The sequence below is a fragment of the Meles meles genome, chromosome 9 (assembly GCF_922984935.1).
Source record: "Meles meles chromosome 9, mMelMel3.1 paternal haplotype, whole genome shotgun sequence".
Taxonomy (NCBI): domain Eukaryota; kingdom Metazoa; phylum Chordata; class Mammalia; order Carnivora; family Mustelidae; genus Meles; species Meles meles.
The window spans coordinates 69871602-69893677 of record NC_060074.1 but is presented as its reverse complement, the minus strand read 5'-3'; the positions used below and the strand labels follow the sequence as shown (position 1 = coordinate 69893677).

General features: G+C 39.4%; 1 protein-coding gene across 5 annotated transcripts in view; it reads right to left on the bottom strand.

The window, feature by feature from the left end:
* MAP3K20 (mitogen-activated protein kinase kinase kinase 20) overlaps positions 1-22076 on the bottom strand; it is a 179548-nt gene that overhangs the window by 67437 nt on the left and 90035 nt on the right. For all 5 annotated transcript variants that reach the window (XR_006820236.1, XM_046018301.1, XM_046018299.1 and 2 more), the window contains exons 4-7: positions 13434-13535; positions 9092-9157; positions 3963-3991; positions 3706-3843 (exon numbers count right to left, since the gene is read on the bottom strand). Coding sequence is in view for 4 of the 5 variants with exons in the window: in XM_046018301.1 (XP_045874257.1) it covers positions 3706-3843; positions 3963-3991; positions 9092-9157; positions 13434-13535 (335 nt within the window). In the remaining variant the exon portion in view is untranslated. The remainder of the gene's footprint in view (positions 1-3705; positions 3844-3962; positions 3992-9091; positions 9158-13433; positions 13536-22076) is intronic.

Below are 22076 nucleotides of genomic sequence, written 5' to 3'. Positions count from 1 at the left end.
GACAAGGCTGTCTACTTTTCCTGCCCTTTCCTGCCAGACAATGGCAGGCCATTACCTGAGCCCAGCTTGTTCCGGAATGGGGCTCACAGACAAGCGACCCAGGGACGCTCACTCTGAACCTACACTATTTTCCAATCGTGGTTCTAGGCTCAGAAGCTTCTGGGAAGGGAATCCTTTCTGCACTGTCATTAGGACAGCTTTGTTTTTAAAGAGTGGCAAGGCCTTGTGTTCGCAGAAGGCTTATTCTTTCAATGACTTTTGCTTTCTTTAAGTCTTTTCTTTTCTGTGGACAACATACTAAACCCTCCTCTCGCTCCGTCCTTCAACAGAGAGCATCACGAGGGGGTAGCACAATCTCCTCTCTTGTAAGATGGAGAGAGAAACAGCTCCCTGACTCACGAGGTTTTTCGGCTTCGAAGCAGGGATCACCAGATCCACTTCTGGCATTTGCAGCACATTTCTTCTGAGGCTGGCCAGGGCTGGTTAGTCTGGCCGTGTATTAAGAAGCAACCCAGGTTTATCAAGCCACAGGGGCAAGGGACTTCGATAATACTAGGGACTAAATTCTTACCACAAGTCCGAAAAAAGCAGAAAAATGAAAAGCAAAAATATTTTAGGGTTTTTTGTTTGTTTGTTTTTTTAGGTGGGTTTTACAAAAGGACAACTCTTTTTTAGGGTCTTGTTCATCTGTCCAGGACTGCGTGCGTGCGTGCATGCGTGTGTGTAGGCACAATGAACAAAATAGACACTTCATGAACTATGGGATGCTTTACGCCAAGAGATCCTTTACTGACAAATGGTCCTGGTCACTTACCTACTTTTGAAAGCACATCAAAAATTCTAAATAATTTTTAGTTATTTACTTAGAACATATTTAGAACATATTTTTAGTCTGTGGACTACAAAGTTCTAAAGCTAGCATGCCCTACCTTACTAACCGATCCATCCTGCTTTTTTAGTTAATACCTACTTTGACCGTGAGATGCTTTCTTCATTTTTAAAAAATCTGTGATTGTTTCAACAAAAAGCTCTGGAAAGCATGTCTTATACTATTTCTTTCACTAAATGGTGTTTATCTAGAACATAACGGGAAGGGGTCGGAAGTAAGATCCTGAATTCTCGTTTATAATGAATCTGGTTTATGGGCAACTTCCTGAGTACAACTCTGCTGATAGAGCTATGGGTTGACTGTAACCACAATTCCAAGTAAACCTCTCTCTTTAAGATACTGTTTTCAAACAGAGTCACTGAAAAGGCATTTTCTCTTTCCACCAGTCAAAAGAAGACTAACATGAATGCCGAGTTGATATTCAGAAACAGGTGTCGGGGACTGAGACTCTACTCTGGTCAGGAAAGCCAGCGGGTACGCTGTACACAAAAGCCACTGGCAACTGTAAGGTCCTGGAAGGAAGTGGTGTGAGGTTTGTCTTTGTATGTGAGATAACACTGAAACCAAAAGTTCAGTCTAGTTGGAACCCACAGCTGTCTTTCAGATTTAACGTTTCTGGGATAGGGAAAGTCCAAGACTTGGGGAGAATTTTTGAAGTAACAGCACTATACCAGAGCTTGGGGATGCTGCAGCGAGCCTCAAAAGTCTCCTAGTTCATATGCAAAATAACTGAAAAACTGTAACTGCCTAAATATGTGTGTATCTATGTGACAGGAAAGTAAGAGTGTGAGAAGTATGGTCTCCTGCTGACTCACTGTGACCCACTCTAGCCCAGAGGCCTCCCCACTTCCTCTGGCTCCACACAATCTGCTCTGGGAACTGAGGCCTGCTGCGGGCCGCACAGTGGTTTTAACACTTGCAAAGGGCTGTAGGAAACAAAAGAATACACAACGGGACAGAAAAAGTTTGCTGGTTCCTGTTCCACAAGACAGACACTAGGCGCAAAGAGCAGGCAAAGGATAATTTAAATTACCCTAAGCTGGTGTCTAACACGATAAATGCATTATTGCTTAAAATGAAGGAATGTAACTTCTGAAGAGGAAACGATCTCACTAATGAAATGACAACATCAGAACTCCCCACGGGTGATCTGTAGGATGGTCAGAATGTAGTAACTTTTGACATAGGGAACCAGTTTTAGAATCAAGTCTCTTCAGGAACTTACATTTTTTCCCCCATCTTTCAATAAGACTTACTTGATCACTGTCTATAGTTCATAGCCTTCATTCTTAGAAAGACCCAGAATTAAGGGAAATGAGGTACTTCACCTGAAGCTATTGTTCTCTTTCAACCTTTAAAATTCTAGCCTTTTGCCAAAAATACGAATCTCATTCCATAATGACTTTTTCCAATAGCCAACAAAATTCATCTCTATTATATTAAATTAATTTGGTAAGGCGCCTGGGTGGCTCAGTCGGTTAAGCGTCTGCCTTCGACTCAGGTCATGATCCCAGGGTCCTGGGGGCTCTTTGCTCAGTGGGGAGCCTGCTTCTCCCTCTGCCTGCCTGTCCCCCTGCTTGTGCTCCCTCTCTCTCCAATAAGTAAAATCTTTTAAAAAAAATTATTAATTTGGTGTACATAAGATGTATCATAATTTAGAAGAAGCTTGCTAACAAAAAGAAGCCCAAGACTTAATAATGAAGCCAAAAGTAACTCCTGAGAGGCTGACGGCCTCTCGAGAATCAGGAAGGCAGGACAATGCAGGTCTCCTCTTGGGCCATCAGCAGTCACTTTTGGTAGAAACCAGAGAAGTCCAGGAAGTGGAGGCATGGTAGTTTGGGCCAAAATCAGTCTCCTCCTTTACCTGTCACTATGAGAATGTCCTTTTGAGAGTCGTAATATAAATATAGAGGCAGTATGATGGGGAGATGAGACCTGAAGAGAAGGAGCGTCAAATACTATTTCGGACTCTTTAAAAGATACACAGTATTTTAAGGATAAAAAAACTCCTCAGAAAGGGGCAACAAATAAATTCCTTCTACCACCAAAGAACCACCCTGCCCCTCTATCCCTTCCCCCTACCGTTCTTTCCTTCTGCTATTCCTCAAGAATGGTCCACCTCAAAACCCCTCCTCCAGAAGCTTCTGCTCATTCAGGGAGTCTTTCCTGTGCTCTCCATTCCCTGAGCACCCCCCCCACCCCCACATTATCCTGTTCTCTGTGCTGCTCTGTTGTGACTTTTTCACGATTCCTTTGAGTCATGCTTCAGAGAGTCACACTGCTTTATAAGACCTGCAGCAGGCATGGGCAAGGCCATAAAAGCTACGTGCACTTCCTTCTGTACTCTCTGGAAACTGATCAATCATTTTCATAGTTGACATTCAAAAATCTGTAATTCACTCATGTGGCAGACCTACTGGTGTGGTTTGAGCAACTTATCACAGTGAAGTCCTGTTCCAGATGGCCCACGCTTCCACTGACTTACACGGATATTCCACAGTCGTGTGTCCAGGAAAGCGCACTCCATGGGACTGCCTCAGGCCCCACATTATTTCAGGTTTCAGCTAATTGCTCTTTGGAAGTAGCATTGGTTTCTTCTTGACACAGGATGAAATAACTCGGACGCATAAAAGTGATCCAAGTAAACATTCTGGCAGTTAGGAAAGTGTTCTCTCTGGGGCCACTGCTCTAGGCATCCCACCAGACACAGCATCGTTGTCTTAAATCTGTGTTAAATTGCTGCATCTCACTTCTGGAGGTGTTTGGTTTTTTAGATTTCCTTGAACAACAACCAAAAAAATGAGAAATGAACTCACCACACCATAGGAATATGTGTCACAAGTTTCAGACACAGGGAGACTTTGGATGACTTCTGGGGCCATCCATGGGAAAGTTCCAACCAAGGACATGTGTGTTGTATGGTTATGGAACCGAGAGGCACCAAAATCACATATCTGAGAAAAGAGAAACAAGTATCAACCTTCTACTACCGATTAATGAAAGAATTATCCATCACAAAAACTTACACCTGCAGTTAACAAATACTTCTGAAAAAAATTAAAAGGAGTCCTACCTTCAAGACCCCATCAGCAGCTATAACAACTAAAAAAAAAAAAAAGAAAAAAATTATGACAATCCTATTTATATATGATTTATGACCCTGATTTATTTGAGTCATCTTATGCTGAAAAACCCTGTAAACTTCTATCTTCCACATGGCATATGAAAGGTAAAACTGAAGTATTTACTGCACTGAAAATTTTGCAAAAAGGAGCTGACATTAAAACAGGAATAAAAAACTAAATCCATGAGGTGCTGACTAAAACGTTTCTGAACATTTGTTTAAATCAAATGTAGTACTGCCCAGTAAAAACAGCATACGTTAGTAGTAGTAAAGAGAACCAAACTTTTTTTTTTTAAAGATTTTATTTATTTATTTGACAGAGATCACAAGTAGGCAGAGAGGCAGACAGAGAGAGAGAGAGAGAGAGGAGGAAGCAGACTCCCTGCTGAGCAGAGAGCCCAATGCGGGGCCTAGAGGACCCTGGGATCATAACCTGAACCGAAGGCAGAGGCTTTAACCCACTGAGCCACCCAGGCGCCCCAAGAGAACCAAACTTTTTAATACAGATTTTATTGACTTATTGGAGAGAAAGCATGAGCGTGGGGAAGGAACAGAGGGAGAGGGAGAAGTAGACTCCCCAGCGAGCAGGAAGCCAGCCTTGGGTCTTGATCCCAGGACCCCATGATCATGACCTAAGCCAGATACTGACGCTTAATGGACTGAGCCAAGAAACAAAATTTTTACTTGTGTTCTGCCACTAGTCTGCCAGCACGATGTTGAGGAGGCCTTCAACTTCATGGTATATATTTTTTCTCCCAACTGACAAGCAGATTTCTTGTAGGCAAGGACAACATTCATTCATTCACTTATTCATACATTCACTCACTTAACAAATATTTGCCCAGCACCTCACTATGGTGAGGTGTTCTGTACTATGGCATGGCCATGTACTATGTTCTGGAAGGGGAAGGTGAGCAAGACTGGCTTGTCTCTGGCTCCTGTGTATAGTCTCCTGGGAGAGACACTGAAACCAATGTCTGTAATCATATGGGATAACACCTGAACCTAATATAATACTGTGCTTATACTGGAATCAACATTTTAAAAATTTAAAAATTTTTCTTTAAATATGTAAGCAAGTGGGACAAATTCTATGAGAGACACAGATATTGCCTTGGAATCAAAGAGCAGGGGCATCTAAGTCTAAGGAGGTCAGGAGTTTGCTGGAAGAAATGCTCACTCTAAGACCAGAAGAACAAGATGGGACCAACTAGCTTTTTTTTTTTTGGCAGGGAAGAGAGAGCCTTGCAGGTCAGGAACAGAGGGGAAAAAAGGCAATTCTGGAAGGCAGGGGCCTGGGCTGGAAGGGCCTTTGTGAGAAATGGAAATCCAATGAACAATTTCAAGCAGACAAATGACAAGGTCAAATGTGCAGAGGGGAGAGCATATGAGAGAAGAAGAACAGAACTGGAGGCAAGGAGATCACTGTGCACCCAAGCGGGTGCAGTCCAAGAGAGACTTAAGTATGCCCATACATAGGCTATGACAGAGGAGAGAAGCAGACGGAGTCAAGAAACATTTAGGAGGCCAGATCAGGGGTGTTCGGGTGGCTCCCTTGGTGAGTGCTGCATACTTGGTTTTGACTCAGGTCATGATCTCGTGGGTCGTGGGATTAAGCCCTGCATCAGGCTCTGCACTCCGTGGGGAGACTGCTTCCCTTTCCCTCTGCCCCACCCCCTGCTCACACACTGTCTCTGTCAAAAATAAATAAAATAAAATCTTTTAAAAAATCAGGGGTAGGGGCGCCTGGGTGACTCAATTGGTTAAGCGGCTGCCTTCAGTTCAGGTCAGGATCTTATTCAGGGTCCTAAGACCAAGCCCCACATCTGGTTCCCTGCTCAGCAGGGAGTCTGCTTCTCCCTCTCCTACTGCAGCACCCCCTGCTTGTGCTCTCTCACTCATGCTCTCTCTCTCTCAAATTTAAACAACAACAACAATAAAATCTTTTAAAAAAAGAAGAAAGAAAAAGAAACTTTTAGGAGACCAAATCAACTGGGCTTGAATAATGGGGCAGTGGGGATGGGGGTTGGGGGGAGAGGGAAAACTCAAGGATGAAATCAAATAAAGAGGCAATTCGGCACAATGCAATCAAACTGTTCCTTTTTATCTCACTTCTGGCTTAGGGAATTGGTATTGCTATTCATGGAGAAAAGGAGTACAGAAATAACTCTGGGTGGGTGGTGCGGAGAGGCAATGAAAAGATCAATAGGGACGGACACAATATATCTTAGGGTCATACAAATATCTTTTTTTTTTTTAAAGATTTTATTTATTTATTTGACAGAGAGAGATCACAAGTAGGCAGAGAGGCAGGCAGAGAGAGAGAGAGAAGGAAGCAGGCTCCCTGCTGAGCAGAGAGCCCGATGCGGGACTCGATCCCAGGACCCTGAGATCATGACCTGAGCCGAAGGCAGCGGCTTAACCCACTGAGCCACCCAGGTGCCCCGGTCATACAAATATCTATGTGGCCTATCCCGATAAGCAGACAGCACGTGGTTCTGAAGCTGAACTCTGTCTGGGAGTGCTAACAGGCAGACGGGGCTTTTATGGGAGTGGGTGCATGAGAGCAGAAGAGGCAAGGAGGCCCAGATAGACCTTGAAGAACTGTTCTGGTTTGGTTTTTTGTTTGTTTGTTTGTTTAAAGATTTTATTTATTTATTTGACAGATCACAAGCAGGCAGAGAGGCAGGCAGAGAGAGAGGAGGAAGCAGACTCCCTGCTGAGCAGAGAGCCCGATGTGGGGCTCGATCCCAGGACCCTGGGATCATGACCTGAACTGAAGGCAGAGGCTTTAACCACTGAGCCACCCAGGCGCCCCCTGTTTTTTTTTTTTTTTAATTAAATATTTTATTCATTTATTTTAGAGAGAAAGTGAGTGAGTGAACGAGCAGGAGGGGAGGGCAGAGAGAAAGAGAGAATCTCAAGCAGTCTCTGCACTGAGCGGGGAGCCCAACACTAGGCTGCATCTCAGGACCCTGAGATCATGACCCCAGCTGAAATCAAGAGTTGGAAGCAACCAACTGAGCCACCCAGGTGCCCCCTAGCATTTTTTTTGTAAACCACATAGTGCCCCGAACACAGTATCGGATCAGTTCTTCCTTAGCTGTTACTAATGACCTTGATAAGTGGGGAGAATATACTCTTGGCAAGAAATAGCCTAAGAGTAAATGTGATACTATATATAAACTATTCGTGTTTTCAAATAAAAATAAAAATAGCATTAATATAATACTCAGTTACTTTTTAAAATACCTCTACCTTTTTTCTCATTATAAGATTAATAAGTGCTTCATTTAAAAAAAAACCCTAACATAAAAACTTCTAACATAGAAAATAAGACTCTTACCATTCTGTTTCAGAAAAAAAAATTGCTAAAAGTTAGGTCAATATTTTTCAATGTGTATATGTTTTCTCATCAAATAACTGCACAAATTGTAATTTGTAAAAATCCAGACAGTCTCCATTGTTACTTAGTCTCCATAATGAGAGCATGGGTAAAATCTGTAACTTAATCATCCCCATCCCATGAGATATTCGGGATATACTGATAAAACAGATTTTAAAAAGAGAAGTCAAATAAGCTGTGTATATTGAAATTCTGAGCATGGACTAAAAAACTAAAAATCTATAGTCATAAGACTCTGATACTTCCTACTAGATTCTAGATTATTTCCTAACAACTTCCTGTTCGCCAACTCCTTTCGATAGTGTTTAGCTTCAGGAAGTTTATGCCTGTGAGGAGCCAAAGGATAAGTGACGACCTAGACAAAGGAGAGAATAGTCAGCCACAGCTGCCGGGCAGGGTGGAGGTGGTGGTCCCACCTGGATGACTGATGAGTGGCAGCTGCCAAGAAACTGTGTGTCCCCCCCCCCCACGCCCCTCCAGCACACCTCACGGAACCCACAAGGGCCGCTGGCAGATCCCCTGCTTCTCTTCCTCCACTTACCAGGACTAACTATTGCAAGGATCACACACTTAGCATACACCCATTTTAACTGCAGTGATTTAAAGATTTTTAAAAAAAAAGTACTTCTCCTGCTCCTTACTTAGAAGAATAACTTAGAAAGCATGTATATAAGTAAAGCATGTAAAGGGATTGACAGGAAGATTTTGTTTTTTTAAAGTAGCAAGCTCTAAAGTTTCCTTGAGCTAGTGTGGTCTAGCTACATAATCCCACTCACTGCCTTTGTCCATTAACTTCCAAATGACATCATAGAAGAAGCATTCTGATACTTTCCTACTGAGAAGTAATACAGTCTAATCCTGTGAGACATTTTAAAATGCTCACTTTCTAAATTAGAAAATACAGGATCATAAATAATCTTTAGAGAGTACAGAAGAAGAGAAAGAAGAAAAAGAAAGCATTTGCTTTCCAAACTCTGAAATGTGTTGATCATTTTTGGGCACTATGCCAGGTAAAATGACGGACATAAAAAGTTTACACCAAATAATTCAGAAGTAAAAAGAACAAAATTCAAAATTGCTGGTACAGAGAACCATCTAAAAATAGGAGACTACAAGTATCGGACTACATAATTTGATGTAGCAATACCTCCTATAGAGTGATTCTAGGGGCTCCTGGGTGGCTCAGTGGGTTAAAGCCTCTGCCTTTGGCTCAGGTTGTGATCCCAGGGTCCTGGGATCGAGCCCCACATTGGGCTCTCTGCTCAGCGGGGAGCCTGCTTCCCCCCCCCCTGCCTGCCTCTCTGCCTACTTGTGATCTCTCTCTCTCTGTCACATGAATAAATAAAATCTTTTAAAAAAAAGTGATTCAAAAGAAATAACTAAGGATGTTTTAAAAATTTTTGCTGGGGGTTTCAAGCTCAACATTTTTTATCACAGAAAAAGACGTAAACAACCCAAATATACATATTCTGTGCTGTTTATACAATGGAATACTAGATAGCTTCTTGAAATAAAGAATTCTGATATTTGTCAACATTGGAAAGATTTTCATGGTATCAATGATGAGTCAAAACATCAGGGTACAAAAGATATGAAAACGAGTCTATTTCTACAACAAGGTATATATATTTCATAATAAAATAGGTAAAATAAAAACTTAGGACTACATTACCATTTCTTGACTTGAGATCTCTGTGAATCACCTTGACAGGAGCCTCCATATGTAAATAGTGCATTCCTTTTCATACAAAAAGGAAGAACAGCATTTAATATCATTTTTTCAACATTGCACTGGTATTAACTTTCCATTTTAAAACATCAGTATTACCTTTCATATTTTTGCAAAGGATTCAATGGCAGGAACAAAATTTATGTGCTCTGTTCTTATATGATTGATAAAATAGAGACAGGATATGTCTGCATTGGGAAAACTGGAAAATTCATGTGCATTATTTAATCTCTTAGAAGTTAGAACTTGGTTATGGGTAAAGCTATTACAATACCTAATAAGGACACATTAATTTTCTGTAGTCTCCACAAAAATAGCACAGTTACAACTGGAGGAAGTGGTCCAATGACTACGATCAGCCAAAGTTCCGACCAAGGTTTTCGGCTTTCATTTGGATGTCTGCAGCTACCCAATTATTTTCTCGGTACTCTTTCCATAAGACCCTGGGAGAGGTGAGGGTGTGGGGGAAAACTGGTTGGATTCATAAGTTGTGGCTGGTAAAGGACTCAGAAAAATTTACAGTAGTTACAAAATATTCTCTTTTATAAGGATGGATCTTTGGGATAATCTATATTTAACTGTACTCCAAAATTCTCTCCAACATATTTATAATGTATATCAAGTTACTTCAGTAAATTGAATGTATATACAAATAGTTTTATTATTTTGAATAAAATATTATATATCTTAAAATTATACTTTAAAAGACACATATTTCATAGTGATCCTCTTAGTAGTATTTGACTCTCTCTATTTATGTATCATATACCTCTTTAGAATAAAGAAAAAGAATATTTTCTACTGAAATACATTTCCTTTCTCTTTACTTCTCAAGTTGTCTTTTCTAAATAATGGAAGAAAAAGCCTCCCCACTGCCACAACCAAACAAGCTCTTTTTGTTAATGAACTATCCACTACATGTCATAAGTAGGTTTTGGTTCTTTTTTTGAGTATATAGAAAATTTCATTTTTATAAAGGCTAATTTTTTAAATAATCTATTATTTTTCTACCATTCTGATTCTTAGATATTGAAGGTCATGTAAGAACAAAGAAAATTAAAAAATTTAAACTCCTGCAATATAAGAATATGACTGAAAAAGAGTCAAGTTCATAAAAGTATCAGTAATTTTGAGCGATCTTAACCAAGATATAGCTAGAATACAGGAGAGCATTCTTCCTAACACAAAGTTCTCCACAATACACACTGAAAATCCAAGAGCTACAACCTGGGTAACTTTTAATAACCTCTAGGATTTCATAGTGACCTCTTTCTTGCTTAAGAACCAAATTCAGGTAAAATCTGTTTAATTACCATTAGAGGCAGGGCTCCACAGTGTCTACACTGGTTGACAGTGAAGATCTCCAAAAACAACATTCAGATACTAAAGCTTTAAACAGAGGCCTTTTCTTCCTTATGGCAGATGTTATGAGAGAAAAATACCCTAAGTTATATGTGTAGAATGTACAGTATGCATTTACAATTAGTGTGCATAAACACAGTAGTAATCACAGTCACATAAAAATCTGTTTTTATAGAGCCCTCCACAATTCTGCCTTATTTTTATTGCAGTGAACAATGAAGAAGGCTAAAAAAAACCACCATCATCAGTTTTAAGGTTCAGGGTTCCTAAAAAAGATTGACTGGTATCATTTGAAGGGGGAGATAGGGAATCAGAGAGGACCCTTCTGAGACTGGGTCCGGGTTCACCCACTTGAATTGTTCTGCTTACGCACCGGGAGGGACTCGCGGCACTTTCAGATGTACCTGCCTCCGGCCCTCCACTTCCCTTCCTACCCAGAAAGGAGACAGGCTTTTTTTTTTTTTTTTCCTGGTTCTGAGGAGGTGTTCTCTCAGCAGTGATGTTAAGCAATGCCTACTTCAAAATGCATGAATCAACTCTAATTTGAAATGAATTATTCACTCTTTGATTTCTCAACATCTTGTTGCTTCTGTGTCTTCCATCTCGGTCAGACTGAAAGGTGCACAGCTGAATGTGACAGAGAATCAACAAAAATCAAGGCTTCCTGCTTCATCTCCGAGTTCTGTGCCCTGTTCTACCAGAGAGAGGTGAAGTCATTCCGAAAGCAGGGGTATCCTCTTCCTTTTACAGGCCATTTTAAATAGTAGGTGTTACTAGTGACTATCAATAAGTAAGTCTCTTCTCTGCCCCCCTCTTCTCACTTGGGGCCAGACAGAGGAGAACCTGCCTCTCAGGGCAATTCACCAGCCATGAGAAGGGGATTTTCCTGCGCTGTGATTTGGCACACAGTGTCGTGCCCACCCCCCCCACTGCCCCCACCCCCGGTCTCTCTCATCTCGTTCCCTCCACCCCTATTCTTTACCTCCAGTTCCAGGCTGCTACTTCATGAGCCCTGCTCTTTCTCTTCTGTGTCCTTCTGACAGAGTGCCAGTGATCTGGAGAAAGCCCAGAATAACTGAGCTGATCTGGAGCCAAGGGACTTGCCCCTCAGACAGAGACTGCACTGGGGAAGGGCCGGGAGGGACAAGGTCTTTATGGGACAAGGGGGGAGGGGAAGTAGAGGGGGTGGAGGGGAGGAAAGCAGCATGTGCAGAGCAGGAAGCAGAGTGACTGCTGTCAGTTGATTTGTTTGTTGTCTGTCTATCGTAAATGCTAATAAGTCATACCATTGGTGTAACTGGCTAAGCACCCTAAATGCAAAGGTCTGTAAGGTGAAGTGCGTTCAGTCAAAGACTGCTCGGATATATAGACATGTTTATGGAAGTGTATTTCCACAATGCTTCATGCAGCTCCCAGTGAAAACACATCCCTCGGCTTACAAACACGTGGTTCCTGTGAACTACTGATACATACAGACGTGACTACGATGTTACAGGAAAATGTCTTAAAGAATGCGAAAATTTAAGGCTGATTGGAAATGCCTGATGCATGAATACACAATTAAGTTAATTAACACAGCCAAAGCCTTAAGTACACCATCCTAAACATAGAGCTTATTATTCTTATAAGGTAATGAAGTATCGTTCAGCAGCAGCATTTTGCATGAAATTTAAAAAAATTTTTTTCTTCACTTTCCCTACTTGAAGAATTTGGCAGGTGTTGATGAAACTTAAAACTGACAAGAAAATTCCCCAACGGGAAGGCTGTTACTTTTGGAAATTACCGAAAAGCGGAGTGTGAGTTGCTCTCCTTACCGAGTGCTAAATATCCTTTTCCTTGCTTTGTAAAGAGAAGCTTGTAGAGATTGGAGGAGCAAAATGCAAAGGAGTGAATTGCCCTGGTAAAATCTGGACACACTTGCTTTCTAGGGGTTGCTAGAATATAACTGTAACTATCAGTGTTCGTTATTTAGATTAAGTTGTTTCCAAAGCAACTTTGACAGTTATAAATAAAACTCAGAAACCTTCAGTTAGGAAAATGGAAAAAGAGATAAAAATAAATGGAATTTAAATTGCTTTAGAAAGCATTAGTCTATGTCAGAATTTATGAGGGGAAAAGAACTGGGCACCTTGTTTAGGGGTTTTGGGTATTAAAAATATTTCATTTCCAGGGTGATTTCCAAGTTTACATTAAACAGAAAATAAAAATCCGAGTTGCTTTCACATGGCAGGGCAATTAAAACTTTTTTTTTTTAAAAAGTGGTTACGATTTTTAGCATATTATTATGTACACAAAATAAGTAGAACTAATCCTACAATAAATCACATTTTCTGGGTACTGAATCTAAGAGGAGACTTGCGGAACAACAGAATTATGATCTTTCCATTTAATGTGTCAAGCAGGCTGGTCAATTACAATGTCACAAAATGTGGCAAAAATGGCTGCCCTGGAGTCACGGATTATGTTGGAACATAGTTTTAGGGAAAGAAATAAAGTGAAGAGAGAAAAGGAATGCAGGAGTGGAAAGGCAGTGACTTAAAATATCTATTAACCCCTCCCTCCCCCAAGAGAGAGAGACAAACCAAGAAAAGACTCTTAACTATAAAGAACAGATGGTTACCAGAGGGGAGGGGTGGAGGGTGAAACAGGTGAAGAGGATTAAGGAGTGCATTTGTAATAAGGACTAATACACAGAATTGTGGATCACTATATTATACACCCGAAGCAAATGTAACACTGTATATTACATAACTGTACTGGAATTAAAATAATCTGTAAGGAAAGTTGCAAAATTCTTGCTACTTGTAGTCTGAAAAAGGGACATCTAAAGACACAGAATAACAAACCTTTGACCTTAAGTCACCATGTCACAATGGGAAAACGTGCCCCACCAATTCTGTAAGAATACAGGAAGTCTTATTACCTTTGGCTACATCAGTGGCCCACGTCATAATGTGATCCATGTCCATCTCTTCACTTCTGTTACTATTAATGTAATCATAGAGTGATCCCAGAGAAGCATATTCTAGTTTCAGAGGAAAAGAGAAGCATACAATTAAAACCAAGGCGCCTTTCAGAAATAAGACTGTGTACACCTGAAACTAATATATGTCAATTCTACCCAAACGAAAAAAAAAATTTTAAAATAAGACTTCAAATTCTCATTGAGAAAATGTGTTAAAGAATTTATCAAAGAACATTAAAAGCACATAAAAACCGCTCGAGGCTGTGGTTTCTAAAAGTTATTATCCTCCTGAAAAGAAATCTGTTAAAGACAAGACCACTGAAAGAATGAATGGTAAAACTTCAACTGAGGATGAACTCAAAAGCTTTCTGGACAGAACTGAGACACACAGGGAGGTGCTGGAAGAACGCATCAGAAACAAAGGTAGGCATGTATATAGGTATTTCTTTAAAAACTGTCATTCTAATGAGATAGAGAAGATTAAAATACATAAGCAGAGTATTTATGTGACAAGGTAAACAAATCAATTCTTGTTGCATCAGGATTTAGAAGAGTCCTCAAAACGTAAGCACATAAAAAACCCAAGAAAGTGAGAAAATTCCTTCAAAAGTGGTTTTGAGAGCATCTGCCTTCAGCTCAGGTCATGATCCCGGGTCCTGGGAAGCCTGCTTCTCCCTCTGCCTCTCTCCCTCTCTCCCTCCCTTCCTCTCTTAAATAAATAAGTAAAATCTTCTGGGGTGCCTGTGTGGCTCAGTCAGTTAAGCATCTGCCTTCACCTCAAGACATGATCCTGGGGTCCTGGGATTGAGCCCTGCATGTTTCCCTGCTTGGAGGGAAGCCTGCTTCTCCCTGCTTGTACGCTCTCTCCCTCTCTCTGTCAAATAAAGAAATAAAATCTTTTTTTTAAAAATAGCTTTGAGATATAAATTACATACCATAAAATTCGCCTGTCAGTGTACAATTGGGTGATCTTCAGTAAATTGACAGAGCTGAGAAACCACCACCACAACCCAATTTTAGAACCTTTCCAGCACTCCAAACGGTCCTCTTGTGCCCATCTGCAGTTAAGCCCCACTCTAAACCCCAGCCCCACAGTCTAATTTCTGGCTCTACAAAGGTATCTTTTCTGGTTATTTCATATAAATGGAATCATGCAGTAAGTGGCCTTTTGTGTCCGCCTTCTTTCTCTTCACAAGACAATTCCAAGGTTCACTCATGCTGTAGCTTGTATCAGTACTTTGGTACTTTTTATTGCTGAATAATAGTCCATTGTGTGGATTTACAATTATTTTATTCACTCACCAGTCAACAGACATTTGGACTGTTCCTGATTTGGGGCTATTAGGAAAAATGTCCTATGAAACTGTGAAACTGCTTTCCAAAGAGGCTGTACCATTTCATATACCCGCTAGCACTCTCGGAGGGTTTCAGTTTCTATACTTGGTACTGTCCGTGTCTTAATCACAGCCGTTTTGGTGAGTAGAATTCTAGTGGCATCTCATATTGTTAATTGCACTTTCCTGGTGACTAATGAAGTTGAACATCTTTTCACGTGGCTATGAGACCTGAGTATATATTCTCAGGCAAAATGTTTATTTCAATAGTTTGCCCACTTGAAGATTTGGTTGTTTTATTAATCCCGAATTTTAGGAGTTCCTTGTTTATTCTGGAAGCAGGTCCTTTATCTGATTTAGGATCTGTAAGCATTTTCTCCCAGTCTGGAACTTGTCTTTTCATTCTCTTAACAGCATCTTTCAAAGATCAGAAATTCTTAATTCTGATGACGTCAACTTCATCGTTTTCTCTTTAATGGACTGTGCTTTTGGTATCATATTTAAGAACTCTCTGCCTAAGTCAAAGGTAAAAACATTTTCTCCTATTTTTCTTCTGAGAGCTCTATACTTTAGCTCTTACACTTAGGTCTATGACCCATGTTGGGTCTAAGACCTATTTTTTTGTGTCTGGTTTAAGGTAAGGATTTAATACTACTTTGTCACATGTGGATTTCTAATTGTCCCAGCACAATTTGATGGAAATACTATCTTTTTTTTTTTTTTAATTTATTTGACAGAGAGAAATCACAACTAGGCAGAGAGGCAGGCAGAGAGAGAGGAGGAAGCAGGCTCCCCGTGGAGCAGAGAGCCCGATGTGGGGCTCGATCCCAGGACCCTGGGAACATGACCTGAGCCGAAGGCAGAGGCTTTAGCCACTGAGCCACCCAGGCGCCCCGGAAATACTATCTTTTACCCATTGAATTGTCTTGGCACGTTTACTGCAAGTCAATTATCAATCAGTGTTAAGATTTTTTTCCCCCTGAATTCTTAATTTTGTTCCATTGGCTATATGCCTGTCCCTGGGCCAATACTGCATATAACCTTGAGCACTATATCACTGATTCTTACAGATTTCTATTAGGTATTAAAATGAGGTAGTTTGAGTCTTCAACTTTAGTTCTTTTAAAATTCTAGATCTTTTGTATTTCTTTGTGAATCTTAGAATCACCTTGTGGTTTCTTATTTTAAAAAAAATCTGCTGGAATTGAGATAGGAATTGTTTTGAATTTACCAATCAATTTGGGGAGAACTGCCATCTTGACAAAAATGAGTGTTCCTGGGGCGCCTGGGTGGCTCAGTGGGTTAAAGCCTCTGCCTTCGGCTCAGGTCATGATCCCAGGGTCCTGGGATTGAGCCCCGCATAGGGCTCTCTGCTCAGCAGGGAGCCTGCTTCCTTCTCTCTCTCTCTGCCTGCCTCTCTGCCTACCTGTGATCTTTGTGAAATAAAATAAATAAAATCTAAAAAAATGAGTCTTCCAAACCATGAACATGTAATGTTTCTCGATATTGTTTGTATCTATAGTTTCTCTCAGCAATGTTTCATACTTTTCAGGGTAAAAAGTCTTACACTTCTTTATTTGATTTATAATCAACTATTTTATTCTTTTTGATACTATTGTGAATAAAATTTTTTTTTTTAAGATTTTATTTTCAAGTAACCACTATATCCACAGTGGAACTCGAGCTCACAACCCCAAGATCAAGAGTCATGCCCTACTGTACTGCGACAGTCACATGTCCCAAAAGAAGTTGTTTCTTAATTAATTAATCAATCAATCTGGGGATTCCTTGGGATTTTCTACATACAGGATGTCATATAAGACAGTTTTATTTCTTCCTTTCCAGTATGGACTCCTTTTATTTTTCTTGTCTAATTGCACTGGATAGAACTTTCAGTATAAGTACAACGTTGACTAGATGTGGCAAGAGTGGAACCTCACTGCCTTGTCCCCAATCTTAGGGGAAGAACATTCAATTTCACCTTTAAGTATGACATTAGCTATGGGGTTTTGTAGATGCTCTTCATCCGGTTGAGAAGATTCCCTTCTGTTCCTACTTTACTGAGATTTCTTATGAAAAATGGTGTTGTACTATGCCAACAAGTTTTGTCTTTTCATTCCATTATCTACTATAGTGCCTTACATTAATTGATGTCAGATGTTAAACCAACCTTGCATTTTTGGGATAAATTCCATTTGGTAATGGGATGTAATCCTTTTTACAGGTGGCTGGATTCGGTTTGCTGATACAGCTCTTCTTCGACTTACACTGGGGTTACATCTCAATAAGCCCATCATAGGATGAAGACACAGTTAAGTTGAAAAATGCATGTAGGGCACCTGGATGGTGCAGTCAGTTGAACAATTAACTCTTGGTCTAAACTCAGGTCATGGTCTCAGGGTTGTTGGATCGAGCCCTACGCTGGGCTCTGTGCTCAGTGGGGAGTCTGGTTGAGGACTCTCTCTCTCCCTCTGTCCCCTTCAAATAAATAAATAAAAGCTTTTAAAAAATGCATTTAGTACACCTAATCTACTAAACATCATAGCTTAGCCTAGCCTATCTTAAACTAAGTGCTCAGAACACTTAGATTTGCTATAGTTGGGCAAAATTATCTAACAAACCCTATTTTATAATGAAGTGTTGAATACCTTACATTAATCACTGAATATTGTACTGAAAGTGAAAAACAGAATGGCTGTATGGGTACAGAAGTGTTGTAAGCCTATCAGTTATTCACTCTTGGGATCATGTGGCTCATTGAGAGTTCTGACTCATTACTACCGCTGCCCAGCATTACAAAAGAACATGGTACCACATATTATGAGCCCCAGGAAAGATCAAAACTCAAAATTTGAAGTACTGAAGTATGGTTTCAACTGAATGCATATTCCTTTTGCATCAATATCATCAAAAAACTGTAAACTGAACCACTGTAATTTGGGGACCTTCTTGTCTGTAGTTAAGAATTTTTACATCTAGGGGCACCTGGGTGGCTCAGTGGGTTAAAGCCTCTGCCTTCGGCTCAGGTCATGATCTCAGGGTCCTGGGATCGAGCCCCGCATCAGGCTCTCTGCTCAGCGGGGAGCTGCTTTCCCCTCTCTCTCTGCCTGCCTCTCTGCCTACTTGTGATCTCTCTCTCTGTGTCAAATAAATAAATAAAATATTTTTTAAAAAAAAGAATTTTTACATCTATGTTTATGAGGGATATTGGTCTATAGTTTTCTTACTATGTTTTTGTCTGGCTTTAGCATTGGGATAATACTGGCCTTACACAATGAATTAATAAGTGTTCCTTCCTCTTTTATTTTCTGAAGGAATATGGGAAGGATTGGCATTTTTTTCCCATAAACATTTGACAGAAAGCACCAATGCAATCATCTGGGTCTGGGCTTTTCATTATGGAAATGTTTTAAATTTCTAATTCAAATTTCTTTACTTATTATATGTCTATTCAGATTTTGTTTCTTCTTGAGTCAGTTTTGATAATTTGTATCTTTATAGGAGTTAGTTTATTGCATCTAAATTGCCTAATTTGGTAGCATAAAATTGATGACACCATTCCTTTATAATCCCTTTATATTTCTGTAGAAGCCATAGTGCTGTCTTCTTCATTTTTGAATGTGATAATATGTACCTTCTCTCTTTTCTCTTGGTCAACCTAGCTGAAGGTTAGTCAGTTTTATTTATCTTTGCAAAGGCCAAATTTTTACTTTCACTGTTTTTTCTCTATTATTTTTCTGCTTTCTATTTTATCATGTTCTGCTCTCATCTTTATTATTTCCTTTCTTTGGCTTGCTCTGGGTTTATATGCTTCTTTTGGGGGGGGGTTCTTAAGGTGGAAGCTTGGATTATCAATCTCAGACCTTTCTTTTTTTGACACAGATGTTTAAAGTTATATATTTCCCTCTAAGTACTATTTTACCTGTCTCCTATAATTGTGTTATGTTGCATTTTTCATTTTTCTTTCTGTCCAAAATATTTTAAAGTCTATGGTGATTTCTTCTTTGACTCACTGAATATTTAGAAGTGTGTTAATTTCCAAAATATTTGGAAAGATTTTTCAGATTTCTTTCTGGTGTTGATTTCTAAACTAACTTTATTGTAGTTAGAGAACCTACATTGCACTATTCCAGTTCTTTTAGATGTATCGAGAGTTATTTCACAGCCTAACTTATGCTATATTTTGGAGAATGTTGGATGTGTGCTTGAAAAAAATATGTATTCTTCAATGGGCTGAAATTAAGTATTGCTATTTATCCTTTAAATTGTGTCAGTTTTTATTTTACGTCTTTTGGGGACCTGCTGTGAGGTATGTACACCTTTACAATTGCTGTATCTTCCTAATGTACTGATCTTTTTATCATTTATGAAATGTCCTTGTTCATCTCTAAGAATATTTTTTCTCTTAAGCCTATTTTGTCTGAAATTAATACAGTTACTCCAATTCTCTCATTGTTATTGTTTCCATGGTAGGTCTTTTTCCATCCGCTTACTTTCAACCTGTGTCTCTGATTCTAAAGTGGGTCTCTTGTAGACAGCACACAGTTGGAGCTTGCTTTTTTATTCAGTCTAACAATCACTGTCTTTTAACTGGAAAGTTTAGGCCATTCACATTTAATGTAATTGTTGATATGGTTGCATTTGATTTTGCCATATTGTTTTTTACATGTCTCCTGTCCTTCTCACTCATCTCCTCCTTTTTTACTGTCCTCTATGTTAGTATTTTTTATTTATCATTTTAATTCCTCAGTCGATTTTTTTTCTGTATTTCTTGAGTGGACGTTCTTTGTGGTGGCTAAAGGGAATACAAAATGCATCTTCATTTAGTACGATCTACTTCAGCTTAACACTAACTTAATTCTAGTACAATACAGAAAATGATACAGCTCCATTCCCTTCCTCATTTTTATGCTATTACTATAAAATATATCTACATTTGTTAAAAATTTATTTATTTGAGGGGCTCCTGGATGGCTCAGTCATTAGGTTTCTACCTTTGGCTCAGGTCATGATCCCAGGGTCCTGGGATCAAGCCCTGCATCAGACTCCCTACTCCGTGGAAAGCCGGCTTCTCCCTCTCCTACTTCCCCACTTGTATTCCCTCTCTCACTGTGTTTCTGTCAAATAAATAAATAAAATCTATTTAAAAAATTACTTATTAGAGAGAGAGAGGAGGAGGAGGAACAGAATGAGAGGGACAAGCAGACTCCATGCTGAGTGCAAAGCACATTGCAGGGCCCAATCTCAGGACCCTGCAATCATCACCTGAGCCAAAACCAAGTCAGACACAACTGACTAACCCACCCAAGGTGCCCCATCTACATTTTTTAAGGAAGCAAAAACAGTGTTCTAATTATTGCTTTATACAATCTTATGGTTTTTAGCGATGTTAAGAGAAGAAATAAGAACAAATATATCCATGGGGTATTTTATATTGACCCACATATTTATCATTTCCAGTGCCCTTTATTTTTCCTTGAATTATTATCTGCTGTCATTTTCTTTCTGCCCGAAGAATCAACTGCCTTTAGTATTTCTTTTAAGTCAGAAATAATAGCAACAAATTCTCTCATCCTTTATTCAAGCACATCTTTGCTTTGTCTTCATTTTTAAAGGATAATTTTTGCTAGATATAGTTTTCTTCTTTTAGCATTTTAAATGTCTACTGCTTTTGGCCTTCCTTGTTATAGATAAGAAGTTAGCCATTAATCATATTGTTCCTTTATAGGTGAGAAGTTGTTTTTATTTGCTCTTTACAAGATTTTCACTTTGTCTTTAACAACACAGTTTGAGGGCGCCTGGGTGGCTCAGTGGGTTAAGCCTCTGCCTTCGGCTTTGGTCAGGATCTCAGGGTCCTGGGACTGAGCCCCACATCAGGCTCTCTGCTTGGGGGTGGGGGGCCTGCTTCCCTCCTCTCTCTCTGACTGCCTCTCTGCCTACTTGTGATCTCTCTCTCGCTCTGTCAAATAAATAAATAAAATCTTTAAAAACAAAAACACAGTTTGACTATGATGTGTCTAGGTGTGGGTTCTTTTCCATCTATCCTACTTAGAGTTCATCAAGCTTCTCCAGTATGTAGATACATGCATTTTATGAAATTCAGGAAGTTTTTTTGGCCATTGTTTCTTCAAATACTTTTCTATTTTTTCCATTTTCTATTTTTATATTTTTCTACTCCTCTTCTCTCTCTACTACATATTAATTGGTACACTTGATGTCGTCCATAGGTTTCTGAGGTTCTGTTCCTCTTTACTCAAGTTTTTTCTATTTTTCAGACTGGATAATTTCTATTGGCCCAATTTTAAGTTCACTGATTTTTTTTCTTTGCTAACTCAAATCTGCTGTTAAGTCACTCTAGAGAATTATTTTTTAAAGATCTTATTTATTTATTTGAGAGAGAGAGAGAGTAAGAGAGAGCATGAGAGGGTAGAAGGTCAGAGGGAGAAGCATACTCCCCATGGAGCTGGGAGTCCAATGTGGGACTCGATCCGGGACTCCAGGATCATGACCTGAGTTGAAGGCAGTCGCTCAACCAACTGAGCCACCCAGGTGCCCTAGAGAATTTTTTTAAAAAATTATTTCCTTTTCTACTCCAGAATTTCCATGGGGTCCTATTTCTTAAAAATTCTATTTGCTTGATGAGTCTCTATTATTTGATTCACTGTTTTTTGTTTTTGTATAATTTTTACTTTTACATCAAATTATTACATCAAATTATTACATCAAATTATTAATAGCCACCAAATAGCATAAAATTACAATGATAATCTTAGATGAACAAAGAAATGGCATAGAGCTTTAAGTTTTACTATGAAATAGTCTGGTCCAACGTAACAATGAAGGTCTTAGAAATCTATCTTACCACATAATCTAGAAAAGTAAACTGCCTTCTACAGATAAAAATATGCTTGGTGATACAGTATTCGAATAGTTTTTGGTTATTAAAATAGCATTTAGTTTAAGATTCTCTCTGGACCTTTAAGAGTTACTGTAGATGCCAAATATAAAGTAATGTTCACTTTCACCACCAAAAAATTACTCCTCAGAAAAGAGGAAGTCACCTTTTACTAAGATAAAGTCTAAAATCTCTCATAGGGTACTCTCTCAATTTATTTTTCACAGCAAAACATATCTGGCAAAAAATAACTGAGCCTGAGATTACCTTAATCAAAGATAAATTTTAAAGGCCTAGCAAGTCACCCCTATGAGTGAGAAACCAAAAAAAAAAAAAGAGGCAACAAAACAAAACTTAACACAGAATAATTAC